A 21,630-nucleotide genomic window follows, 5' to 3' on the forward strand; every position below is an offset into this window, starting at 1 on the left:
ATGTATGACAGATAAATGAATTTGGGTAGTGTTCAGTCTTTATTAATATTGTCACGTAAGATCTTGAAACTAATGATTCAATCTATATAATATTAATAAGCATTGTAGATGATGTTTCAGTGCCTCTAATGTCAAAGTCTGTGTTCTGGTCCAGAAAAGCACATTCACTTTGACAACCACAATAATTCAGAAAAAAAAATAGTCTAGTAATATGGAAGTTATTAGATTTAGTCTTATTTAGTTAATAGTTAAATTAAATAAATCAGGTATTTTTACCTGAACAAACTAAATTAAGTTTTAGAGGGGTGGGGATGACAGGGTAGTACTAGTAGCACTGTTGGATTGCAGCAAGAAGGTCAGTTTGCATGTCTGTGTGGAGTTTGTAGGTTCTCCCCATGTTGGTGTGTGTTTCCTTCAGGTGCTCCGGTTTCCCCCACAGTCCAAACACATGCGCTATAAGTGAACTGAACAAGCTAAATTAGCCGTAGTGTATGAGTGTGCATTTGAGACTCTATGGGTGTTTCCCAGTACTGGGTTGCAGCTGGAAGGGCATCCGCTGTTAAAAACATACGCTGGATAAGTTGGTGGTTCATTCTGCTGTGGCGACCCCAGATTAATAAAGAGACTAAGCTGAAGGAAATTTTAGAGTGGTGTCTTAAATTAATCATCATTATTTTTTCGCTCATTAAAATTAAACAGGAAACATTTGAATACACAACAACAACAACAACAACTATGTATATTAATAAAATAAAGCTCTATATTGTTATTTTTTTATCCTCCAAAACTCCTTTCTGTGTTGGAAGTAATCTAGATGTGGAGGGCAGGCGATTGTTATTTCTGAGATCTGATTAAAGGAGGAAGTGAATAAAGAAACTGTGGTAAAAAGTAATTTTCATTCGCGCCTCCCTCTATCAGTGTATAAGAAGAGACAGTAAAGCTCCAGCTCTCATTTCTCTCATCTTCAACACACTTGAACACCTCTGGTAAGTCATTTACACACAACACGGTAAAACATTTAATCCTCATTGTGAAAATATCTGTAAATTAACAGTTTTTTCTTTTTTTCTGCTTTTGAGTTGCATTGTGAGATCTTTTGATGTAGAAAAGACTGAAAAATTGTTTTGTATTGACATGTTTAATAGTTTGCAGTGATCTATTGTCTGGGTTAGTGTTGTAAATTACATCACAAAAACCTGCTAATGAACTGGCAGACTATATTACAGACCTTATTTTATAGCCTATAAACAGTGCTCAGCATAGATGAGTACACCCCGTTTTATAAATGAATATTGTAATGCATTTCTCAGTGAATACAAAGTAGTATTTTTTTTTTGCATTTGATCAAAACAGGTTAATAATTAGTTATAGTCATTAAAATAAGAGTTTAGTAAATGAACATCTTTAGGATTAGAAAGATTATACATTTAAATAAAAAAGACAATTTACAAAATGTCAACTAGGGGTGACACGGTGGTGCAGTGGGTAGCACATTCGTCTCACAGCAAGAAGGTTGCTGGTTCAAGCCTTGGCTGTCAGTTGGCTTTTCTCTGTGGAGTTTGCATGTTCTCCCTGTGTTCTTGTGGGTTTCCTTTGGGTGCTCCAGTTTTCCCCACAAGTCCAAACACATATGGTATAGGTAAATTGGGTATGCAAAAAATTTGACCGTAGTTTATGAGTCTGTGTGTGTGTGTTTCCCAGAGATGGGTTGCAGCTGGAAGGGCATCCGCTGTGTAAAACATGTGCTGGATAAGTTGGCAGTTCATTCCGCTGTGGCGACCCCAAAGGGACTAACCCAAAGGAAAATGAATGACAATGTCAACTAAACTTTATATTTTTTAGTTTCTTGAGTTATGTTAAACCTAGATTAGCTCCAGATTTGGCTTTGGTACGTGACTAATCTAATGTATTATAGAGAAATAAAATATTGTATACCACCCTATAGAAAATATACATTTAAACTATACATTTGTTAGGAGTGTACTCACAGTTCTAATATAGTTCTACACAGAAACAATTGTGCTTATACATTATTGTCACAAATTTATTTAAAAGCTTTTTTTGTACATTTGTGTGTTTTTTCTCCTGTAAGGTGAAGAGAGTGTAAATGATGGAAATATCTGTGACGTTCCTCCTCGCTGGATGTCTGATACAAGGTCTCGCTCATATTAACTATTATTGATTTCTCTTATTAACTACTGACTCTAATAACAAGATGTTAAAGTTAATTAACCTAAAAGCAGATTCATCTGATCTTTGAGAGATAAAGGAGAAATAGGAAATGTTTGTGAGTGAGATTTATTCAGCATGTTTACTGTGTTTGATGAGTTACTTTAGTGTTTGTGTTTGTTTCAGGTGTTTTATGTGGCTTCAACATCAGTCTGCCGGAGAGAGTAGAAGCTCTAAAAGGATCCTGTGTTTTTATATCCTGCACATTCCAGATTGATCAAACATATAATGCTTACCTCACTGATTCTGCAAAGAGATTATGGTATAAAGATGGAAAAGATGCAGTTTTGGTGTTTAACTCCAGCATCTCTGACAGTGGACTCTTAACAGGAGAAATATTTGGCAAACCTACAGAGAAAAACTGCAGCACTCGCTTCAATAATCTCAAACCAACAGACAATGGATCATATTTCTTCAGACTTGAAGGCAACGGTGGACTGAAATGGAGCTACAGAAACCCTGATTTCTCCCAAGTTGAAATTGTGGTCAGAGGTGAGTGTCATTGTTCATGCTGCTTCTGTCCACCTTATTTTTAATGAGAAGCTACCATTATTTCCATATATTTAATGCTGTTTTATATTGCAAGCTAGTTATTGTTATTTAATTATTTTTCAGTCATAAATAAACTGACTCATAGTGCAAATAGTTACAATGTTTACTGCACCTTGTTTCTTTTTAGTTGTTTATCTATACCAATTTATAATAAAACATGTTTTTTATATTCAATAAAAAGTATTAATGCATTGCAAAATAAGGTTGAGAGAGTGACTAGACATTAATGAAAAAAGTAATAATACATGTATGTGTAATATCATATGATGGTCTCTGCAATCATGTAAATTAGTCTGCATCTATGTGTGTGTTTCAGCGTCTCCACCCAATCCCACAGTGCTTCTGCTTCAGGATCAGCAGGAGGTGATGGAGGGAAAATCAGTGACTCTGAGCTGCTCTATTAAGATCTTTTGTCCATTTCATCCACCATCTCTCACATGGAGCTTCAGTCCTGAACTCCTCATCAATGCAAACATCACAGAACAGCAGCATCAAAACCAAACACATTACTACTCTGATCTGATGTTCACTGTAACTCATCATCATCACAGAGCTGAATTCACCTGCACTGCAACACAGCAGCAGATCACAACACACAGCACCCGACAGCTACATGTTCAGTGTAAGAGAGGAATTACTTCAGTCGCAGATGATCTATAAATAATGCTGTCAATTACTGTACACTGTAATGATCAAAGTTCTCTTCATCAGATGCTCCAAAAAACACATCTGTTCATATATACGGTGCAGCAGTGGAGGGTCATTCAGTGACTCTGAGCTGCAGCAGTGAAGCAAACCCAGCAGCGAACTACAGCTGGTACAGACACACTGAAGGAGACCTGGAACCACCGACTGGACCAAACCTGACTATCAGCAACACCAACCGGTCTCACAGTGGACGATACTACTGTATAGCTGAAAACCAACACGGAGCTCAGAACACATCAGTGCTGCTGGACGTCCAGTGTAAGTATTAGGTAGTGTTGTTGTCTTTACTGTTTTCTACATTGATATTCATTATAATATGTACAGTGCCATTTACTTTGAGCACGGTGAGGTATTATGCTTTATCAGATTTGGGAGTCTTGGACAAATAAATGATTTGATTACGTGTTAAAATTATGCAATAACGCGGTTTAAAAATTTGCACAATATTAAATCTATTCTCCTTCATCAGATGCTCCTAAAAGTGTCTCTGCTCATGTGAGTCCAGCTGGTGTGATTGTGGAGGGTCATTCAGTGACTCTGAGCTGCAGCAGTGAAGCAAACCCAGCAGTCAAATACAGCTGGTACAGACACACTGAAGAAGACCTGAAACTACTGACTGGACCAAACCTGATCATCAGCAACACAAATATGACCATCAGAAACACCAACCTGACAATCAGCAACCAAAACATGAGCAAAATAAATTTGACTGGACCAAACCTGACCATCAGCAATGTCAACCCGGCCCACAGTGGACGATACTACTGTAAAGCTGAAAACCAACACGGGACTCAGAACACATCAGTGCTGCTGGACGTCCAGTGTAAGTATTAAGAGTCTTTACTGATATATATTATGAGTTTATGATAATCTTCTAGTGTAAGTATCATCACTTGTAAACATTACAAATGTAAATCATCAATTGCCCAACAATAACTATGCAATTCTGAGTGTGCTCCACTCAGGTGAGTGGTCTAGACAAACTCCCTGTAGGACACACTCTCTCCTCTCCTTATTGCAAGCTCAGAAGCTGACCAGGACTATGTCTGATGTTGCAAACTCACATATAATATATTAAAAACAATATGCAAGTAGTATGTCTAAATTCATAGCATTGGAAAAAGAGTAGTATCTGGAAGAGCTACAACTTCTGGAGAGGTTCTGAAGTGACACTGATGAGGTGCGCAGTGTGTGAAGTACTAGTATATAGACACAGGCTGTGTCCAAAATTGTCTACTACATAAATTGTCTACTAAATTTTAATTTACTTAAAATTAGACAAACTACATCCATCTTTGGTCATGATTACATGACATACCCATGTTCACATGTGCAGCACTTTAAAAATGTGAGTGTAACAGTCACACTCGTCCATCCAACACAAAAACAATAGAAAAGTAGCTTGCTAAAGAAAAAAAAACACATATAGTGTGAACGGCCCCTAACACATGTATTTTATACAACTTTAGGGATACATAGAGGTGGAAACAAATGTAAACAAAGCATGCAAATGAAGTACAGCGGTCAGACTGGCAACAGAACATTCCCAGTCCTGATCTCATCCACATAAAAGCACCAATTCAAATGCATAGGTGCAAATCCAGCCATGACTTTGGGACCCGTCTCGATGGTCAGGAATGCATGAATAGAATAATGTCTCAGACACTTGGGCTGCCAGACTTATTATTTAATAAGACATCATTACCAAATGTAACACACACTGTGCATAACTAACTCAGTTATAGTCTATTCTAGTGGATCTACATTTATAAAAATCCACAGTACCCGCTCAGAAATAAAGGTACAGGAGCTGTTACCTTTTCAAAAGGTTCATATTTGTACCCGAAGGGTCCATAATGGTACCTCAAAGGTATTTTTAGGTACATTTGGAACCACTGTGGACTCTTTGGGTACAAATATTCATCTTTTGAAAAGTACCTTTATTTCTGAGAGTGTATGCATTGAAGGGGACAATATTAGACTGTTGATTTAGTAACTGAGACTCATCATAGCATTTATTTAATGCTGCTCTCTGAGGATTTGAAGTGCTTCTTTTATCCTCACTCGTAAGTCACTATAGTTAAAATATTCTGATATATCAGTTGCAAAAAGCATGATACCATACAGAAATGTTCAGAAAAGGCTGATAACTACTGACAGTTCGCTGTGGTTAAGTTGTAATAAGCTATCAAGTAGGCGTAGTACAGTGTCATACAGTTTAGCATAGGTGTGTCTTCATTTGCAGAAAATGCAGATGGAAAAACAGCAGCTTTCTGTGTAAAATAGCACTAAAGTGTGAGAATCACACGCTTTATAGTAAAACATGCAATTGCTGAAGACTCAAAGCAAAGATGGGGTGTACAAATAATGCTAACATCATTTACAAAAGCACACTAAAAAAAGGTGCAGAAACTGTTCACAAGTAAATCTCACAGACAGAAATGACAAGGGTTTGTAATACACTGAATTACTTAAAGATTTTGAAGTAAAAAAGAAGTGAAAATGTTGCTTATTTTAAATGTGAAAACCTGCATTGATAACCACAATAGTGAGTGTTCCTCTTTGTCCTTCAGCAGGTTTTCTGTTATTTTATCATGATCACAGACAAATTTAATCGTATTCAGTAGTTTTGGTCCTGTTTATCAGCACAAAATGTTACAAATTAATAAATTAAGATAAGATGTTCAGTTTTCTGAAACATTGATCTGTGAGTTTCTGCTTTTAATATCTGCCAAAGTGATCTTGTTTTAAAGTTTCTAATTAGTTTATTGTAATGACTCCATTGACAGATAGTTTGTTTTAAGCTTTAAGCTGAATCTGCGTTTACCTTTAATGAATATATCAATAAACAGGGCTTAATATCTAAAAGCAATAGTTCACCCAAAAATAAAAATCTTCATTTACTCAGCCTTTACTTGTTTTTGAGAGTCTAATAAAAACGCTGCCATGCATTGACTTCCATAGTATTTGTTTTTACCTGCCATGAAAGTCAATGCTTGGAGGTTTCCAGCATTCTCAGAAATATCTTCTTTTTTGTTCAACAGAAGATATATATATATATATATATGATATATATGACACGTTTATCATTTCTGGGTGACCTATCCATTTAGTTTTGCTTATTTAAATGCACCTATATTTAAGAATGAGTAAACATTTCAACTTGAAAAAAATGCATATCAAACACATGTTTTATCATAAATTTTTTTCCTTCAGTTCCACCCAAAATCTCCAGCTCTTGTAGCCAAAACGACACACTCGTCTGCATCTGTAAGGTTGACGGGAATCCTCTGCCTAAACTACAGTGGCGTCTGTCTGGAAAAGTTCTCAATTCCACTGAAGAAATGCAGATAAGTGAGCAAACTATAGGAAACAAGAGCTTGGAGAGCACCCTGACCATCCGTCAGCCTCTCTCAGACTCATCAGTCCTGCAGTGTTGGACTGCAAACGCTCACGGATCCGCCAGCCACCAGTTTCAGCACATCACAACAACACAACACACAGGTCAGATTTACTCAGAAGGTCCAGCTCGCAAAATGAACATTGTCATTAAGGGCACTTAATGATGTCCCTTTTTACAAGAGGTAAAATAAGTCTCTGTTATCTCTTAAGTGTGTTTGTTTAGTTTGAGCTCCAAATACCACATTCATAATATGTTTAATTACTCTCTGAAACGGCCTCTTTTGACTGACACTTTCAATTCAAATGAGATTGTGCTCTTTTCAAAAGAGGGCGGAGCTACAAATGCCTGTGTGTCAGCATAGTGGCAGATTAAAAAAAAGACAGACTTTTTATGCTAATGAGAAAGAGTTGGTCACTAGTGGGCGGGGCTTTCCCCCATCTGATGACAAGTACAAAGGGAAAATGTCAATCAAAGTGTTTCAGCAAATTGTTTTTATCAAGTGTGATTATTAAAAATACAACAATTAAATGTTTACCATTAGCAGATGGATATATTCACGCATAACTCTGTTTAAACTCCTTTAACAAAGTCATTTTTGCATAATAGGTGCTCTTTACAGAGAGCTGACGATTAATTTAGCTCAATTAAGTATACTTCTAAACAATGCACTTTGTAATAAACCCTTATGTGTGAACTGTTTGTGATGCATGATGTTTTTCCAGCACATTTAAAGCACTTTTAATTGTAGTGTGTCATTGGGTATTGCAGTGTAACCACATTTTAAATGAATATTAACTATATAGCTTAATGTAATTGTAACTAACCTGCAGTCGAGTGTCTGATTCAGCTTGTACAGTAAGTTTGTTGTTTCCACATAAGGTTGTGTTGACCTTCTTTCTCTGTTTTCCAGGTCTCCATCCTGCATGTTTGCTGCTGGGATTTTCTGTAGGAGCATCACTCGTCCTGATCTTCTGTGTTCTGACCGTCTGCAATGAACGGTGGGTAAATCACACAAACCAAAGGAAAGACAAGAAAACACATCAGCTTCAATATACACTGAGCTGAAACTACAGCTGTCATTGTATACAGTGCAGTGACAGAACATTTCACTCAGAAGATTTCAGTGGTATTTTCTGTATTGTGAAATGCGCTCTTAAAGCACAAAATGCACAAATGGCTTAAATTTAAGGAGCCAGATCAGTCTCAAATCCTACATTTACAAAATAAAATTCATACATGCACAGCGCAATTCACAATCATAAAGAGTTTTGCCAAATGAATTGAATGTGTATATTATGAATCGTGTTTTGAACAAACAAACTAAATTTTGTAAATGTGAATTGTGTTGTGGATGCATGAATTATGTTTTGCAAATGCATTATTTTTGAGACTGATCTGGCTCCATATCAATTTGCTTTAAATTGTACGTAATCACAGGCAGTTCTCTCTGATAGGATTAAACTTTGCATTTGTTCTACATTCTGGTTAATAATAATCCCAACTCAACATTGCAGATCCTGCGATGTGTGAATCTACGAGTCACATTGCAACATCACTGCTGAAAATATACATTGTGCAGCCCAAAATATAATGATGTGCACCTTTTTCGAAGCAGCTTTGGAGCGATAGCTATTGTGAAAAGCTTTAGTTGAATTGATTTGTGATTCAGAAGCTGATTTCAAATTCAAATTATACACTATATGATCTGCAGTCAAATGCTTAAACACCCCCCAGTGACCTTAATCGACTGAAATGGATCAAAAGTAACCCAGCATAAGCAACTGGGCTCTCGAGATGCATTAAAACAAGATGTGTTAAAGTGGAAATTGCATTGTTCCACATTGTTTTAAAGCATCTAGAGAGCCCAGTTGCTTATGCTGGGTTACTTTTGATCCATTTCAGTTCAGCATTTAATTAAATTCAACCACATAGACTTATATAAATATATAAACGACCTCTTTGTACAAATAAAAACGCAGAAGTGTTTCTAACAGTGCATTAGAAGGAGTGTTCACAAGAATTACACAATATATGCCCAGAGCCTGTGTGCATATGCATAAATGTCCAGGAGTGTCCATTGGGTGTGCAATAGGCATAAATGTGTAGATGTGCAATGTTCATACTGTAATTGTTTGTAAAATGTGCAATGTGTAAAAAAAAAAGTATTTCAGTCCTGTGTGTTGCACTGATTTTTATAATATGGACCATTTTCAGAAAAAAGTCTAGAAAACTTTCAGAGAGCAGACAAGACAACGCTTCTGAACTCATTCGGACTGAAAGCGTAAGTTGCACACACATTAATAGTGCTCAAAAGCACACTGACTCAAAAGCACACTGACAGGCGTTCAGTTGTAATTGTGCTGTTTGTTTTGTCAGAAAACCTTGCTGTCGTCCACATTGATCACGTCAGAAACTGTTCATTACTCCTCTATTAACTTCATGAACGTGGAGTCGACATCAGGAGAAATCAGAGGACTTTCATCACTGACAGAAGAATATGCCACAGTCCGACGCCGCACTGTTGACACAACCCCTGAGATAGACAGCACAACCACACACACACCTGAGAAAAACACATCTGAAGACACACACACCACTGAGAATAACACACCACCTGAAGACACACACACCATCGAAACAAACACACCATTTAAAGACATAAAGACCACCGAAACAAACACAACTGAAGACACATACGCCATGGTGAAAAAAACACCATCTGAAGACACACACACCGCCAAGAAACACACACCATCTGAAGATGTGATCTATGAAGACATGAGCCAGCACAGGAGGTTAGAGAGTGTGAAAAAAAGCATCACTTCTCCTAGTTTTGACTAATTCTGCAGAAAATATCTACAAAACACACTGTAAAAAATATCTGTTAATGGACAGTGTCAGTATTGTGTGTATTCTGTTTATTTACGGTTGTGAATTGCATTATGGGATGTTGATCTCTGCTCTGTCCACTTTTGATGCTGAAAATTCAACTCTGGAGTTTAACAAAGAGACTTTTATTGACATTTGAGTAGTTTGAAATAATATAATGTATAAGAAATAATGATATATAGAAAAATAACAAAAAACTAACAACAGAGTACTGGGAGTTTATTACAAGGTGTTTGTAGCGTAATGTATAACACCAACCCAGACAATATAGCACTGCAAACTATTATAAATGTTCATAAAAGTCACTTTTTTATACTTTTTAACATCAAAAGCTTTTAATAAAAAGATCAAGGCCCCATAATGCAATTCAAAAGCAGAAATAAGTGAGAGAAAAAAACATGAATCACAAAATACGTAAAATTGACAGACATTTTTACAGTGTATACAGAAAAAAGAAAGAAATTTCAGACATTTCTGATTTAAAAACAATCATGCTGGGATTATTCATATTTTCTCACCAGATCAGCAGTGGAAAAACATATTTGATATGAGTATTATTGCTCTTGCACTTTCAAAAACAAATGGTATAAATATAAAAATGACACAGTTATATACATTAAAATTAGAGTTTAGTCACTTTTCGCCTTTAGAAACATTTTAACTAACTTTTAATATTTTCATGTCTCTCTTGATTTCTCCTACTTAATTCAAGTTTTATTATTTTATCCCAACATATTTTTTTAGCTGTACTAGTATATTTAGACTGTGATCTTCATTTTTTTTTTTAATTTAGTTCCAGTTTTGGCTATGTACACCATATAATATTTCAACACATTATATATATATAAATATAATAGTTTTAATAACTAATTTACAATAAATAATTTGTTTTGTGGTGGCACGGTGGCCTTATAGCAAGAAGGTCGCTGGTTCGAGTCCTGGCCGGGCTGGCTGGTGTTTCTGTGTAGAGTTTGCATGTTATCAAGGAAAAAAATCTTTGCACCGTAGAACATAATTTGGGAAATATTTCAAAAGAGAATTCAAAATTTACAGGAGGTTATATAATTATGTCTATGTATAAATACTTTATGTATATGTTTAAATAATTATATATATATATATATATATATATATATATATATATATATATATATATATATATATATATATATATATATATGTGTGTGTGTGTGTGTGTGTGTGTGTGTGTGTGTGTGTGTGTGTATTAAGTCAGAATTATTATCCCCCCTTTTAATTTTTTTTTCTTTTATAAATATTTCCCAAATGATGTTGAACAGATTCAGGAATTTTTCACAGTATGTCTGATAATATTTTTTTCTTTTGAAAGTCTTATTTGTTTTATTTTGGCTAGAATAAAAGCAGTTTTTAATTGGGGGCTAATAATTCTAACTTCAACTGTATATATATATATATATATATATATATATATATATATATATATATATATATATATATATATATATATATATATATATATATAGCTAAAATTAGGTTATTAGGTTATTTTTAGGTAGGTTATTAGGTAATTAGTTTTTTTTTTTTTATTAATGTGTAGAGAAATTATCTACAAAATAACTTAATATTTTCTGCAAAATAAAATTATGAGAGTTTTAATATTTTCTCACCAGATCAGAAGTGGAAAAACATATTTCAGTGTTGTTTGTTTGCACATCATCTGTGAGTGTTGACGCCCATGCATTTTCACACGTCTATATTAGAAAAATAAAATTACATACATCCAGTTAAAGTCAGTATTAGCCCTTATAAATAAATAAGTAGCCCTTATTTTATGATTTCCCCCGATTTAACACAATAGTTTTAATTACTCATCTCTAATAACTGATTTGTTTTCTCTTTGTCATGATGACAGTACATAATATTTGACTAGATATTCTTTAAGGCACTAGTATTCAGCTTAAAGTGCCATTTAAAGGCTTCACTAGGGTAATGAGGGTAAAGTTAGGGTAATTAGGCAAGTCATTATATAACAGTGGTTTGGTCTGGAGACAATCCAAAACTAATATTGCTTAAGGGGGCGAATGATATTGACCTGAACATTTTTTTATTCTAGCTGAAATAAAACAAAGACTTTCTCCAGAAGAAAAAATATTATATGAAATACTGTGAAAATGTCGTTGCTCCATTAATTATCACTTGAGATATATTTGGAAAAGATTAAATATTGCACAGGAGGGCGAATAATTTTGCCCTCAACTGTATATACTGTAGATATGCACATAAGTTATTTTTTATTAACTGTGTAAATATTTGTCTTTGTTTGATGATTAAGCAGAAAGCAACTACAAAACATACAGAAAATATCAGTTTTTATGCTGTGAGTATTAATATTTTCTCACCAGATCAGAAGTGGAAAAACATATTTCAGTGTTGTTTGTTTGCACATTTTCTGTGAGTGTTGACGCCCATGCATTTTCACATACAAACATTTTTGAAGAAAAAGAAAAAAAAGCGCTAAAACGTGCATTCTTGTCTTTATTCTGCATTGAAAACATTTATTTTTATTACATTTTTTAAAAGTTATAATACACATATATATATATATGAATGGCCCTTGGTTTCATATTCAAACAATTATTTTTGTTTATTTTCAAGCTTAATCTTTTCACCAGCACATTTGTAATATGGTGGTTTTAAAGTTTTGCTCAAAATAGGTTTTCTTTTTTTGTGTAAACTGTAAATATTTGATTCTGTATATGTCTCTTATTCAAAGCATATTTATTTTAATGCAATTGAAAGCACAGTCCAGTGTTTCTGTAAAAAACAGTCACTAAAAAAATAAAAGAAATAAATGTATAATTTATTAATTTATTGTATAAATGTCAAACCATTAAAATCTTCCACTGTGACAACAGAATTTCATGTAAATATACTGTTTTTCTTAATGTTCTGTATATTTGTACTTATTTCTGTTTATATTTCTGTTTGTCTCTTTTTTCTCAGTTTGATTGTTTTTGTGTGCACTGTAAGATTATACTTGTGATAAAAACAAAAGCAAAATAAAAGATGATTTTGAATAAACATCAGAGAAATCCTTCATGTCAATATACTATATTGCTAATATCAGGAATAATGTTAAAGCAGTATTCAGAATACTTGTTACAGCAAAATACAACATATTTAATTAAATGAAATGTGGGAACTGACAAAAGTTAGTATTAATTATTTTGAATATTGATTGCAGCATATAAATGCAGTTCTTCAGTAGCAACATACAGTTGAAGGCAGAATTATTAGCCCTCCTGAATTATTCACCCCCCTGTTTATTTTTCCCCAATTTCTGTTTAACGGAGAGCAGATTTTTTCAGCACATTTCTAAACATAATAGTTTTAATAACTCATCTCTAATAACTGATTTATTTTATCTTTGCCATGATGACAGTAAATAATATTTGACTAGATATTCTTCAAGACACTTCTAAACAGCTTAAAGTGAAATTTAAAAGCATAACTAGGTTAACTAGGCAGGTTAGGGTAATTAAGCAAGTCATTGTATGACGATTTCTCCAGAAGAAAAAATATTATTAGACATATTGTGAAAATTTCCTTGCTCTGTTAAACATCATTTGGGAAATATTTAAAAAAGAACAAGAAAAAAAAATCAATAGGGGGCTAATAATTCTGACTTCAACTGTAATTGTCACTTTAAACACAACTTAGTCACTTTAAATATTATTTTTAGCATGTTTCTGCTATTTTTACATGAAATTAATCTCAATCAAATGTGGGAAACAGTGCTAATATAAATTATAGGGCAGATGTTTGAGTATTCAGAGGCTGGGGGTGAAGAAAACATGTCTTTCCAGTTGAATTGTATTAAATATGACATATGAAAATGTGATCTGTTTTTTCCATATAAACATTTACTGTGCAAGATCATGGAAGGAATTAAATAAAAACACATTCAGTATAGATCAGGGGTGTCAAACTCAATTTCTGGAGGGCCGCAGCCCTGCAGTCCTGCTTCAACACTCCTATCTGCAGGTATATCACAGAAGACTAAAGCACTCAATTAGTACAATCAGGTGTGTTTAATTAGGGTTGGAACTAAACTGTGCAGAGCTGCAGCCCTCCAGGAACTGAGTTTGACACCTGTGATATAGATGATAATAATAATAAGCAGTTTCAATGCCTCTAATGCCAAACTCTGTATTCTGGTCCAGATTAAATAATTTATATAACATTTTTATTAAATATAATGACATAGCACAATAAATTTAAGAACCAAAATAATCAAGAAACAATTATTCTAAGATATGGATGCTTTCAAAATGTCTTCTTTGTTTTTTAATTACCTTTTTTACCTGAGCAAACTAAATCTTTTTAGCCGTCTAGCAAAATTGGCTTAACTTTAAACTTTAATATTGTAAACTTTAATTTTTAAAATACTTTTTTGTGATAATAATTATGTTCCACCCTCAGTAGGAGAAGCATTTATATTTGAAAGAGTGAAACAACACACTCGTTTTGACCTGTAATTATTAAATATAACAGAATAAGTGACTGACATGGTGGCTCAGTGGTTAGCACTGTTGCCTCAGCCAAAAGTTCGCAGCAAGGGCATCCGCTTCATAAAACATGCTGGATAAGTTGGCGGTTCATTCTGCTGTGGCGACCCTTGATTAATAAAGGGACTAAACCTAAGGAAAATGAATGACAAAGTAATTAAACTAAACTAAATTTAATTTTGAATGATTTCAGATAATATGCTAACACTTAGCAGTTTCATGGACAGTGTATAGATTTGAAAATTAGAAAATATTTGAAAGCTGCACTCAAAATTCAATTAGTTTTTCGTTTCAATTGTACCTTTTTGTATATAAACTATAGTTGCACTGAATGACATTTTAGAGGGGTGTAAACAGGACACATTCGCATAAACAACAACAACAAAGCTATGTAACTAAAGCTCTGTTATATACAATGTAAACCCCTTTTTGTCTTGTCAGTAATGTAGATGTGGAGGGCAGGCCATTGTTATTTCTGAAATGATTAAAGGAGGAAGTAGTGGAAAAAAAACTGTAGTAAAAAGTAATTGTCAGTCGCGCCTCCCTCTATCAGTGTAAAAGAGAGACAGTAAAGCTCCAGCTCTCATTTCTCTCATCTTCAACACACGACTGCGGTAAGTCAAATACACACAACACGGTAAAACATTTATTCCTCAATTGTTTTCAAAACAGTTTTACATATTTTGTTATTCAATTTTTTATCTTTTTTTATTTTATTTCCGGTACTGAATTGCATTGTGGGGTCCTTAACTTTTCTTTATCAACATTTGATGTTAAAAGGTTGAAAACGTGACATTTATGTAGTTTTTATTTATTTGGCAGACATTTTTAATAAGTATGAAGTGATGTGTTGTTTGGGATTGTGTTGTAAATTCTTATTATGTTAATAATTCCTCATGTAACAGGTTTTGCACTTTATATGAGTTTACAGCAAAAAAGCTAAAGAAAATAATAATGCTTACACAATATTGTCACACATTTCTTCATGTGTGTTTATTTGTGTTTGTGTTTTCTCCTGTAAGGTGAAGTGAGTGTAAATGATGGAAATATCTGTGACGTTCCTCCTCGCTGGATGTCTGATACAAGGTCTCGCTCATGTTAACTATTATTGATTACTCTTATTAACTACTGACTAACTTAAAGCACAAGCAGCTTCATCTGAAGTCTGAAATAGGAAATGCTTGTGAGTGAGATTTATTCAGCATGTTCACTGTGTTTGATGAGTTACTTTAGTGTTTGTGTTTGTTTCAGGTGTTTTATGTGTCTTCAACATCAGTCTGCCGGAGAGAGTAGAAGCTCTAGAAGGATCCTGTGTTTATATACCCTGCACATTCAATATTAATCAAACATTTAATGCTCACCTCACTGACTCTGCAAAGAGATTATGGTGTAAAGAAGGAATATCAAAAGCTGATCATGTAGTGTTTGACTCCAGCAGCCCCAACAGTGGACTCTTAACAGGAGAAATATTTGACAAACTTACAGAGAAAAACTGCAGCACTCGCTTCGATAATCTCAAACTCACAGACAGTGGCTCATATTACTTCAGACTAGAAGGCAGCGGTAGACTGAAATGGAGCTACAGAAACCCTAATTTCCCCCAAGTTGAAATTGTGGTCAGAGGTGAGTGTCATTGTTCATACTGCTTCTGTCCACCTTATTTTTTTCAGTATTTCAGTATTTCATCTTGAGTAAAAAGCCTGCAATACTGTTTTATATTATATTATTATATTATTTTCAGTAGTGCAAATAGTTATAATGTTAAAAGTACTTTATTAGTCATTAATTTGTTTATACCAGAGGTGCCTAATCCTGTTTCAGACATGTCTTGTGTATTCGATAGGCTTTGTCTATACTGACCCATAGTGAATCATATGTCTTGCATATTCAAAGAAAAGAAAATATTGATGTATTATAAAATAAGGTGAAGAGTGTGACTGGACATTAATGAAATGATGTGATATGATGGTCTGTGCTATGTTGTAAAATGCTCCACATCTGTGTGTGTGTTTCAGCGTCTCCACCCAATCCCACAGTGCTTCTGTTTCAGGATCAGCAGGAGGTGATGGAGGGAAAATCAGTGACTCTGAGCTGCTCTATTAAGATCTTTTGTCCATTTCATCCACCATCTCTCACATGGAGCTCAACTCTTCAACACCTGAACATCACAGAACAGCCCCAGCAAAATGACACGCATCTCTACTCCGATCTGACGTTCACTGTAACTCAGCATCATCACAGAGCTGAATTCACCTGCACTGCAACACAGCAGCAGATCACAACACACAGCACCCGACAGCTACATGTTCAGTGTAAGACAGGAGTTACTTCAGTCACAGATGATCTATAAATAATGCTGTCAATGTTATAATAACTGTTCTCTTCCATCAGACGCTCCAAAAAACACATCTGTTCATATATACGGTGCAGCAGTGGAGGGTCATTCAGTGACTCTGAGCTGCAGCAGTGAAGCAAACCCAGCAGTCAAATACAGCTGGTACAGACACACTGAAGGAGACCTGAAACCACTGCAGACTAGACCAAACCTGACTGAGACAAACCTGACCTTGAGCTACTCCAACCTTACCATCAGCGACATCAACCCATCACACAGTGGACGATACTACTGCAGAGCTAAAAACCAACATGGGACTCAGAACACATCAGTGCTGCTGGACGTCCAGTGTGAGTATTAAGAGTCTTTACTGATTTACTCTATTTTAAATAGTAATGCATTGAAGATTTAGAGCATTATTAGAGTGATTGTTGATCTACTGAATATTTAAATTGAATATTTGTTAATCTGCTGAACAGAATTTTGTTCATTTCCACATATGCTGTTTTGTCTCTAGACAATTAAAAGAAAATCTTAGTCTAAGAGCATGTCAAACCCAGACAATAATGCTGACTGTTGCATGTTTAATGACTTTACTGTTACTAATTTGCAAAATGGTAAAAGCATTACAAATTTTAATGGCATAAATTCACTTCTCCTCCATCAGATGCTCCTAAAAGTGTCTCTGCTCATGTGAGTCCAGCTGGTGTGATTGTGGAGGGTCATTCAGTGACTCTGAGCTGCAGCAGTGAAGCTAACCCAGCAGTCAAATACAGCTGGTACAGACACACTAAAGAAGACCAGAAACTACTGCAGACCGGACTAAACCTGACCATCAACAACACCAATCTGAATGAAACAAACCTGACCATCAGCAATGTCTATTTGGCCCACAGTGGACGATACTACTGTACAGCTGAAAACCAACACGGGACTCAGAACACATCAGTGCTGCTGGACGTCCAGTGTGAGTATTAACTGTGCTTTCTAACTTAAACCTTACAGACAGCATTTACACCTTTTATTTACAAGTTCTAATAGCTTAATCTGTTTTCAATCCCCCCTAGCCCTCATCAGCAGACGGACTAATTTCTGTCTTCTCCCTGCTGACGATTAACACTTAAAGTCGAGCATCGCAGCTTCTGGCATGAGAAAACAAAGAATTAAATATGTCATTGCTTACAAACATGATCAATGTTTATCTGTTCACTTTCTGTTGTTTATGCTGAGTGTCTGTAATAACACTGTTAATATGCTTAATTTCTGAAGATCTGACGATTTCTGCATTTGAACTCCGTCAATCAATCTGGATAACACAGTTTTAACTCGAGCGGACTAATAATCTTAATCTGATGCTTGTATTTGTCTGTCAAGATTTCTGTATTTTCTGTAAACTAGTAAAAGTATGGGGCGAAGCAGTGGCGCATTTGGTGTTTCTGTGTGGAGTTTGCATGTTCTCCCTGCCTTCGCATGGGTTTCCTCCAGTTTCCCCCACAGTCCAAACACATGTGGTACAGGTGAATTGGGTAGACTAAATTGTTCATAGTGTATGTGTGTGTGTATGAATATGTGTTTGGATGTTTCCCAAAGATGGGTTGAGGCTGGAAGGCCATCCGCTGTGTAAAAACTTGCTGAATAAGTTGGCGGTTCACTTCGCTGTGGCGACCCTAGATTAATAAAGGGACTAAGCCGACAAGAAAATGAATGAATGAATGATAGTAAAAGTATGTGTTAGAAGTAGAGGTATACTTACTAAAAACCTAAAGTTTCAGAGTTTAATTCACCATGTCAGAATGTATCGCAATGTAAAACTGCATTAATTCATCACATGATTCATCAAACTATAAACAGTCTAATAAATCTAACTGGCGTTGAGTTATTTGAGTCATTTTACTGTTGGTCTGCTTCATATTTACCTAGAGATAGCAGCTCACATTGCTGACTCTATATGGTCACAGCAATTGTTGTTTTGTGTGTTTTAAACACTGATTCTAATACATGTCTTCAAAGCATTGAACTATTTTTACATCAACATTAATACTGAACACATACTTCAGGTTCACACTTCCTTTTCAGGTCTTTGTTGTTGCACAGCTAAAAGTGCATGTGGTTAAAAACTGTGGTAATATTTTAACACACACCTCTGCCTCGGTACTGTGAAAATATGATAGAGCTTGAGTTCCCCTTTAAGTCAGGAACTCAAGTTATATCAGATTGACATTTTGGGGAATGGCCAGATAATTGATCACTCTGAAGAGTAAGAAAAGGCCAATGAATGCCTATAAATGGGCAAGTGCATCTCCTCACAGGTCACCTGATGGGGAACAAGTCAGATTTTTTGCTCCAGAGCTTTCACATCTCTGAAGAGATCACAACTGCTACTGGACTTCTGACACTTCCAGAGGTCCAGGATTCCTGTATGCCAGGGTGTTTGACAGCTTATTCCTCGGTGGTCTTCTCTCCGGTCACTGGGCACTTCACTGACATCTTAAAGAGCAATCCTCTAATACAGCGGTTTCTACAAGGAAAGCAGCTTTCTCTAAGAGAGCAACACGGTTGGCAAATGCATCTTATTAAAGACGTTGTACCGACTGTGCATTTCTAAATGCAGTGGTTTCCAGTCACCAGATAGCATTCATTGACACTGTGTTTCATGTATGGGGGTCCAGCATGTAAACCACAGACTGTAAAATATAAATGTAAACTCGATGCTTGTAATCAGCTCATGCCCATAGTGAATAGGCATGTCTGTCGGTGTACTTAGATTGCGGTTCAAGGTGGCATTGCGTGAGTCTGTCCAGCTGCAATAGTATCTGGATGCAGACTGCATATCTCAGACTTGCAATGTCAGACACAATGCCCTCAGTGGTGCTGGTGACATCACTGTGAGGTGTGGGGTTAGGTGTGCGCATTAAAGACATTGCATGCAGCTCAGCTTGCACCTCCACCTTGTCTGCATTTAGACCCCTCTCACCCTGGGAAATCAGAGGATTACAGTGAGGGCTATCCACCAGGTAATCCCCAGTGGACCTTTCACTAATCTAAAGCACATTCAGGCCTATTGGTTCACTCATTCAGGCTTCTGATGATTGTGCTGGTGCTCTGTTGATCTGTGCTGCCTCCTCTGAATATGCTACTAGTAGCTCAATCTGTCGTGTTTCATTTTATAAAAACAGCGGTAGCACATCTTATCAGCTTCAAATGTCTATCAGAATAAACGACCACTTTTTAATTTTGTTTTATTTATTTTGCTTTATATTTAATTTGTTTATTGTTGATTAGAGTGGTCGTTCAATCTGATTGACATTTGAGGCTAAAAAGATGTGCCTTGTCATTATAAAATCGCAACATTTACTCTCTGATTTCTCTCATCATCAACACAAGTCTTTGCTCATTTACAAGATACGTCCTGCCATTATTCTGTGTGCAGCATTTGAGCTCTATAAACTTTTGTTATCATGTCTTGCATAATTTGATTTCTTCAGGGTTTTGTGGAGATTTTTAAAATATGATTTTAAAAAATGCCATCTAATGGGTCTATAGGATGGTCTCCAGTGTTGCCTAATAAAGGACTTTGTGTTGAAATAATTCACATATATTCTAAATGAAAGAAATACTGTCAAATTGTGATAATATTATTAATAATTTAATAAGATCCTCTTTTATACCAAGTAGTAATTCGAACTCAAGTGTAGCAAATGAGAGAGGAAACGTTTCGGTAAATACAGTTAAAATATTGCATTGCAATATGAAATAAATCCATTAATATGGATAATAAAAGTATAAGCTATTTAATAATATTACTATTTTAAAAATGTTACATAGCTTTTAATCACAGTAGGCATACTTTGGTGTCCTCTGGTGGTTACTTTACACTTACACATTGTTATAATGTAGTGCAGTTTCCTTCTGCTCCACTAGAAGGCACAAGGAGACTTATTCGAAATATTTTCATAACATGACAGCATATTGCATGCACTGCACAGTTTCACAACAGATAATGCTGTGGACAACTCAGTCAAACTGTCTTCCAGTATTATTAAACTGCATAAACTGTATCGCATAAACACATTTACTTTTTTTGCTTTCCCCCCCAAACCCCTTTTTGTCTTGGAAGTAATCTAGATCTGGAGGGCAGGCGATTGCTTTTTAGAAAGTGGTAGAAAAAACTGTGGTAAAAATAAAATTTCACACCTCCATCTATTAGTGTAAAAGAGAGACAGTAAAGCTCCAGCTCTCATTTCTCTCATCTTCAACACACTTTAACATCTGTGGTAAGTCATTTACACACAACACGGTAAAACATTTAATCCTCACTGTAAAAATATCTGTAAATTAAGTTTTCAGTAACTTCTGATTCATGTTTTTTTAATTTTATTTCTGCTTTTGAGTTGCACTGTGAAACATTGTACTTTCCTCCAACAACTTATGATGTATAAAAGTTTGAAAAAGTGACTTTTATTAACATTTTAGTAGTTTAAAGTGATATATTGTCAGGGTTGGCGTTGTAAATTACATTACAAAAACCTGCTAATAAACTGCCAGAACTTTTTCTAACATTTTATAGACTTATTTTTATACAGCCTATATACAGTGCTCAGCATGAATGAGCACACCTTATTTTGAAAATAATATTTTTATCAATTTCTTAAGCAATATAAGGTAGTTTTTTTTTTTTTGCATTTGAACAAAACAGGTTATATTCATTAAAATAAGAGTTTGTACATCAAACATCTTTAGAAATAGAAAGATAATACATTTAAATTAAAAGGAATAATTGAAAAAAAAAAAGAAAAACAGCAAAATATCAACACAATTTTATAGATTTTTGTTTCTCTGGAATTTTCCTTTTTTTTAGAATGTTAATTTGGGTGCACTAATATTGGGAACGCTATCATAAGATATATTGTTACATTTGCTCCAGAACATAAATATAACTAACATTTAATATATAAATAAGATATAAA

The 21,630-nt window shown here is 35.0% G+C and overlaps 3 protein-coding genes across 7 annotated transcripts in view; 2 read left to right on the forward strand and 1 right to left on the reverse strand.

Annotated features, from left to right (window-relative positions):
* LOC108179169 (sialic acid-binding Ig-like lectin 10) overlaps positions 1 to 21,630 on the reverse strand; it is a 59,025-nt gene that overhangs the window by 14,652 nt on the left and 22,743 nt on the right. For 2 of the 3 annotated variants that reach the window (XM_087247754.2, XM_087247755.2), the window contains exon 4: positions 7,717 to 7,878. The gene's annotated coding sequence lies outside the window, so the exon portion shown is untranslated. Of the gene's footprint in view, positions 1 to 7,716; positions 7,879 to 21,630 lie in introns of those variants that run through there. The other variant, XM_088649930.1, reaches the window with a different exon arrangement.
* On the forward strand, positions 951 to 10,281 carry LOC137490835 (sialic acid-binding Ig-like lectin 10). Of its 2 annotated transcripts, XM_087247757.2 has the most exons (10): positions 951 to 986; positions 2,093 to 2,156; positions 2,356 to 2,721; positions 3,098 to 3,403; positions 3,493 to 3,747; positions 3,959 to 4,312; positions 6,706 to 6,993; positions 7,803 to 7,890; positions 9,107 to 9,173; positions 9,269 to 10,281. In XM_087247757.2, the coding sequence occupies exons 2-10, from the start codon at positions 2,108 to 2,110 to the stop codon at positions 9,731 to 9,733; spliced, it is 2,238 nt and encodes a 745-aa protein (XP_087103883.2). In that variant the 5' UTR covers positions 951 to 986; positions 2,093 to 2,107; the 3' UTR covers positions 9,734 to 10,281. The 2 variants fall into 2 exon arrangements, with proteins under 2 accessions (XP_087103883.2, XP_087103884.2); XM_087247758.2 differs by lacking the exon at positions 3,493 to 3,747 and having other exon boundaries at positions 952 to 986.
* LOC148679892 (sialic acid-binding Ig-like lectin 14) lies at positions 14,837 to 18,538 on the forward strand. 2 transcript variants are annotated; one of them, XM_088649931.1, is made up of 7 exons: positions 14,837 to 14,942; positions 15,351 to 15,414; positions 15,580 to 15,951; positions 16,344 to 16,640; positions 16,720 to 17,013; positions 17,331 to 17,630; positions 17,731 to 18,538. In XM_088649931.1, exons 2-7 carry the CDS (start codon positions 15,366 to 15,368, stop codon positions 17,778 to 17,780), a joined length of 1,362 nt encoding a protein of 453 aa, XP_088506057.1. In that variant the 5' UTR covers positions 14,837 to 14,942; positions 15,351 to 15,365; the 3' UTR covers positions 17,781 to 18,538. The 2 variants fall into 2 exon arrangements, with proteins under 2 accessions (XP_088506057.1, XP_088506058.1); XM_088649932.1 differs by lacking the exon at positions 16,720 to 17,013.

This window comes from Danio rerio, chromosome 4 (assembly GCF_052040795.2).
Source record: "Danio rerio strain M-AB ecotype USA chromosome 4, GRCz13ab, whole genome shotgun sequence".
In the NCBI taxonomy this organism is placed as follows: Eukaryota; Metazoa; Chordata; class Actinopteri; order Cypriniformes; family Danionidae; genus Danio; species Danio rerio.

What these genes read in the sequence shown, in the direction of transcription:
- LOC148679892 (XM_088649931.1), top strand. Translation starts at nt 15,366, where the DNA reads ATGATGGAAATATCTGTGACGTTCCTCCTCGCTGGATGTCTGATACAA. An exon ending in AGTTGAAATTGTGGTCAGAG is followed by an intron (nt 15,952 to 16,343) that starts GTGAGTGTCATT and finishes TGTGTGTTTCAG; the next exon opens with CGTCTCCACCCAATCCCACA. An exon ending in CCGACAGCTACATGTTCAGT is followed by an intron (nt 16,641 to 16,719) that starts GTAAGACAGGAG and finishes CTCTTCCATCAG; the next exon opens with ACGCTCCAAAAAACACATCT.
- LOC137490835 (XM_087247757.2), top strand. Translation starts at nt 2,108, where the DNA reads ATGATGGAAATATCTGTGACGTTCCTCCTCGCTGGATGTCTGATACAA. An exon ending in AGTGCTGCTGGACGTCCAGT is followed by an intron (nt 3,748 to 3,958) that starts GTAAGTATTAGG and finishes CTCCTTCATCAG; the next exon opens with ATGCTCCTAAAAGTGTCTCT. An exon ending in CACAACAACACAACACACAG is followed by an intron (nt 6,994 to 7,802) that starts GTCAGATTTACT and finishes TCTGTTTTCCAG; the next exon opens with GTCTCCATCCTGCATGTTTG.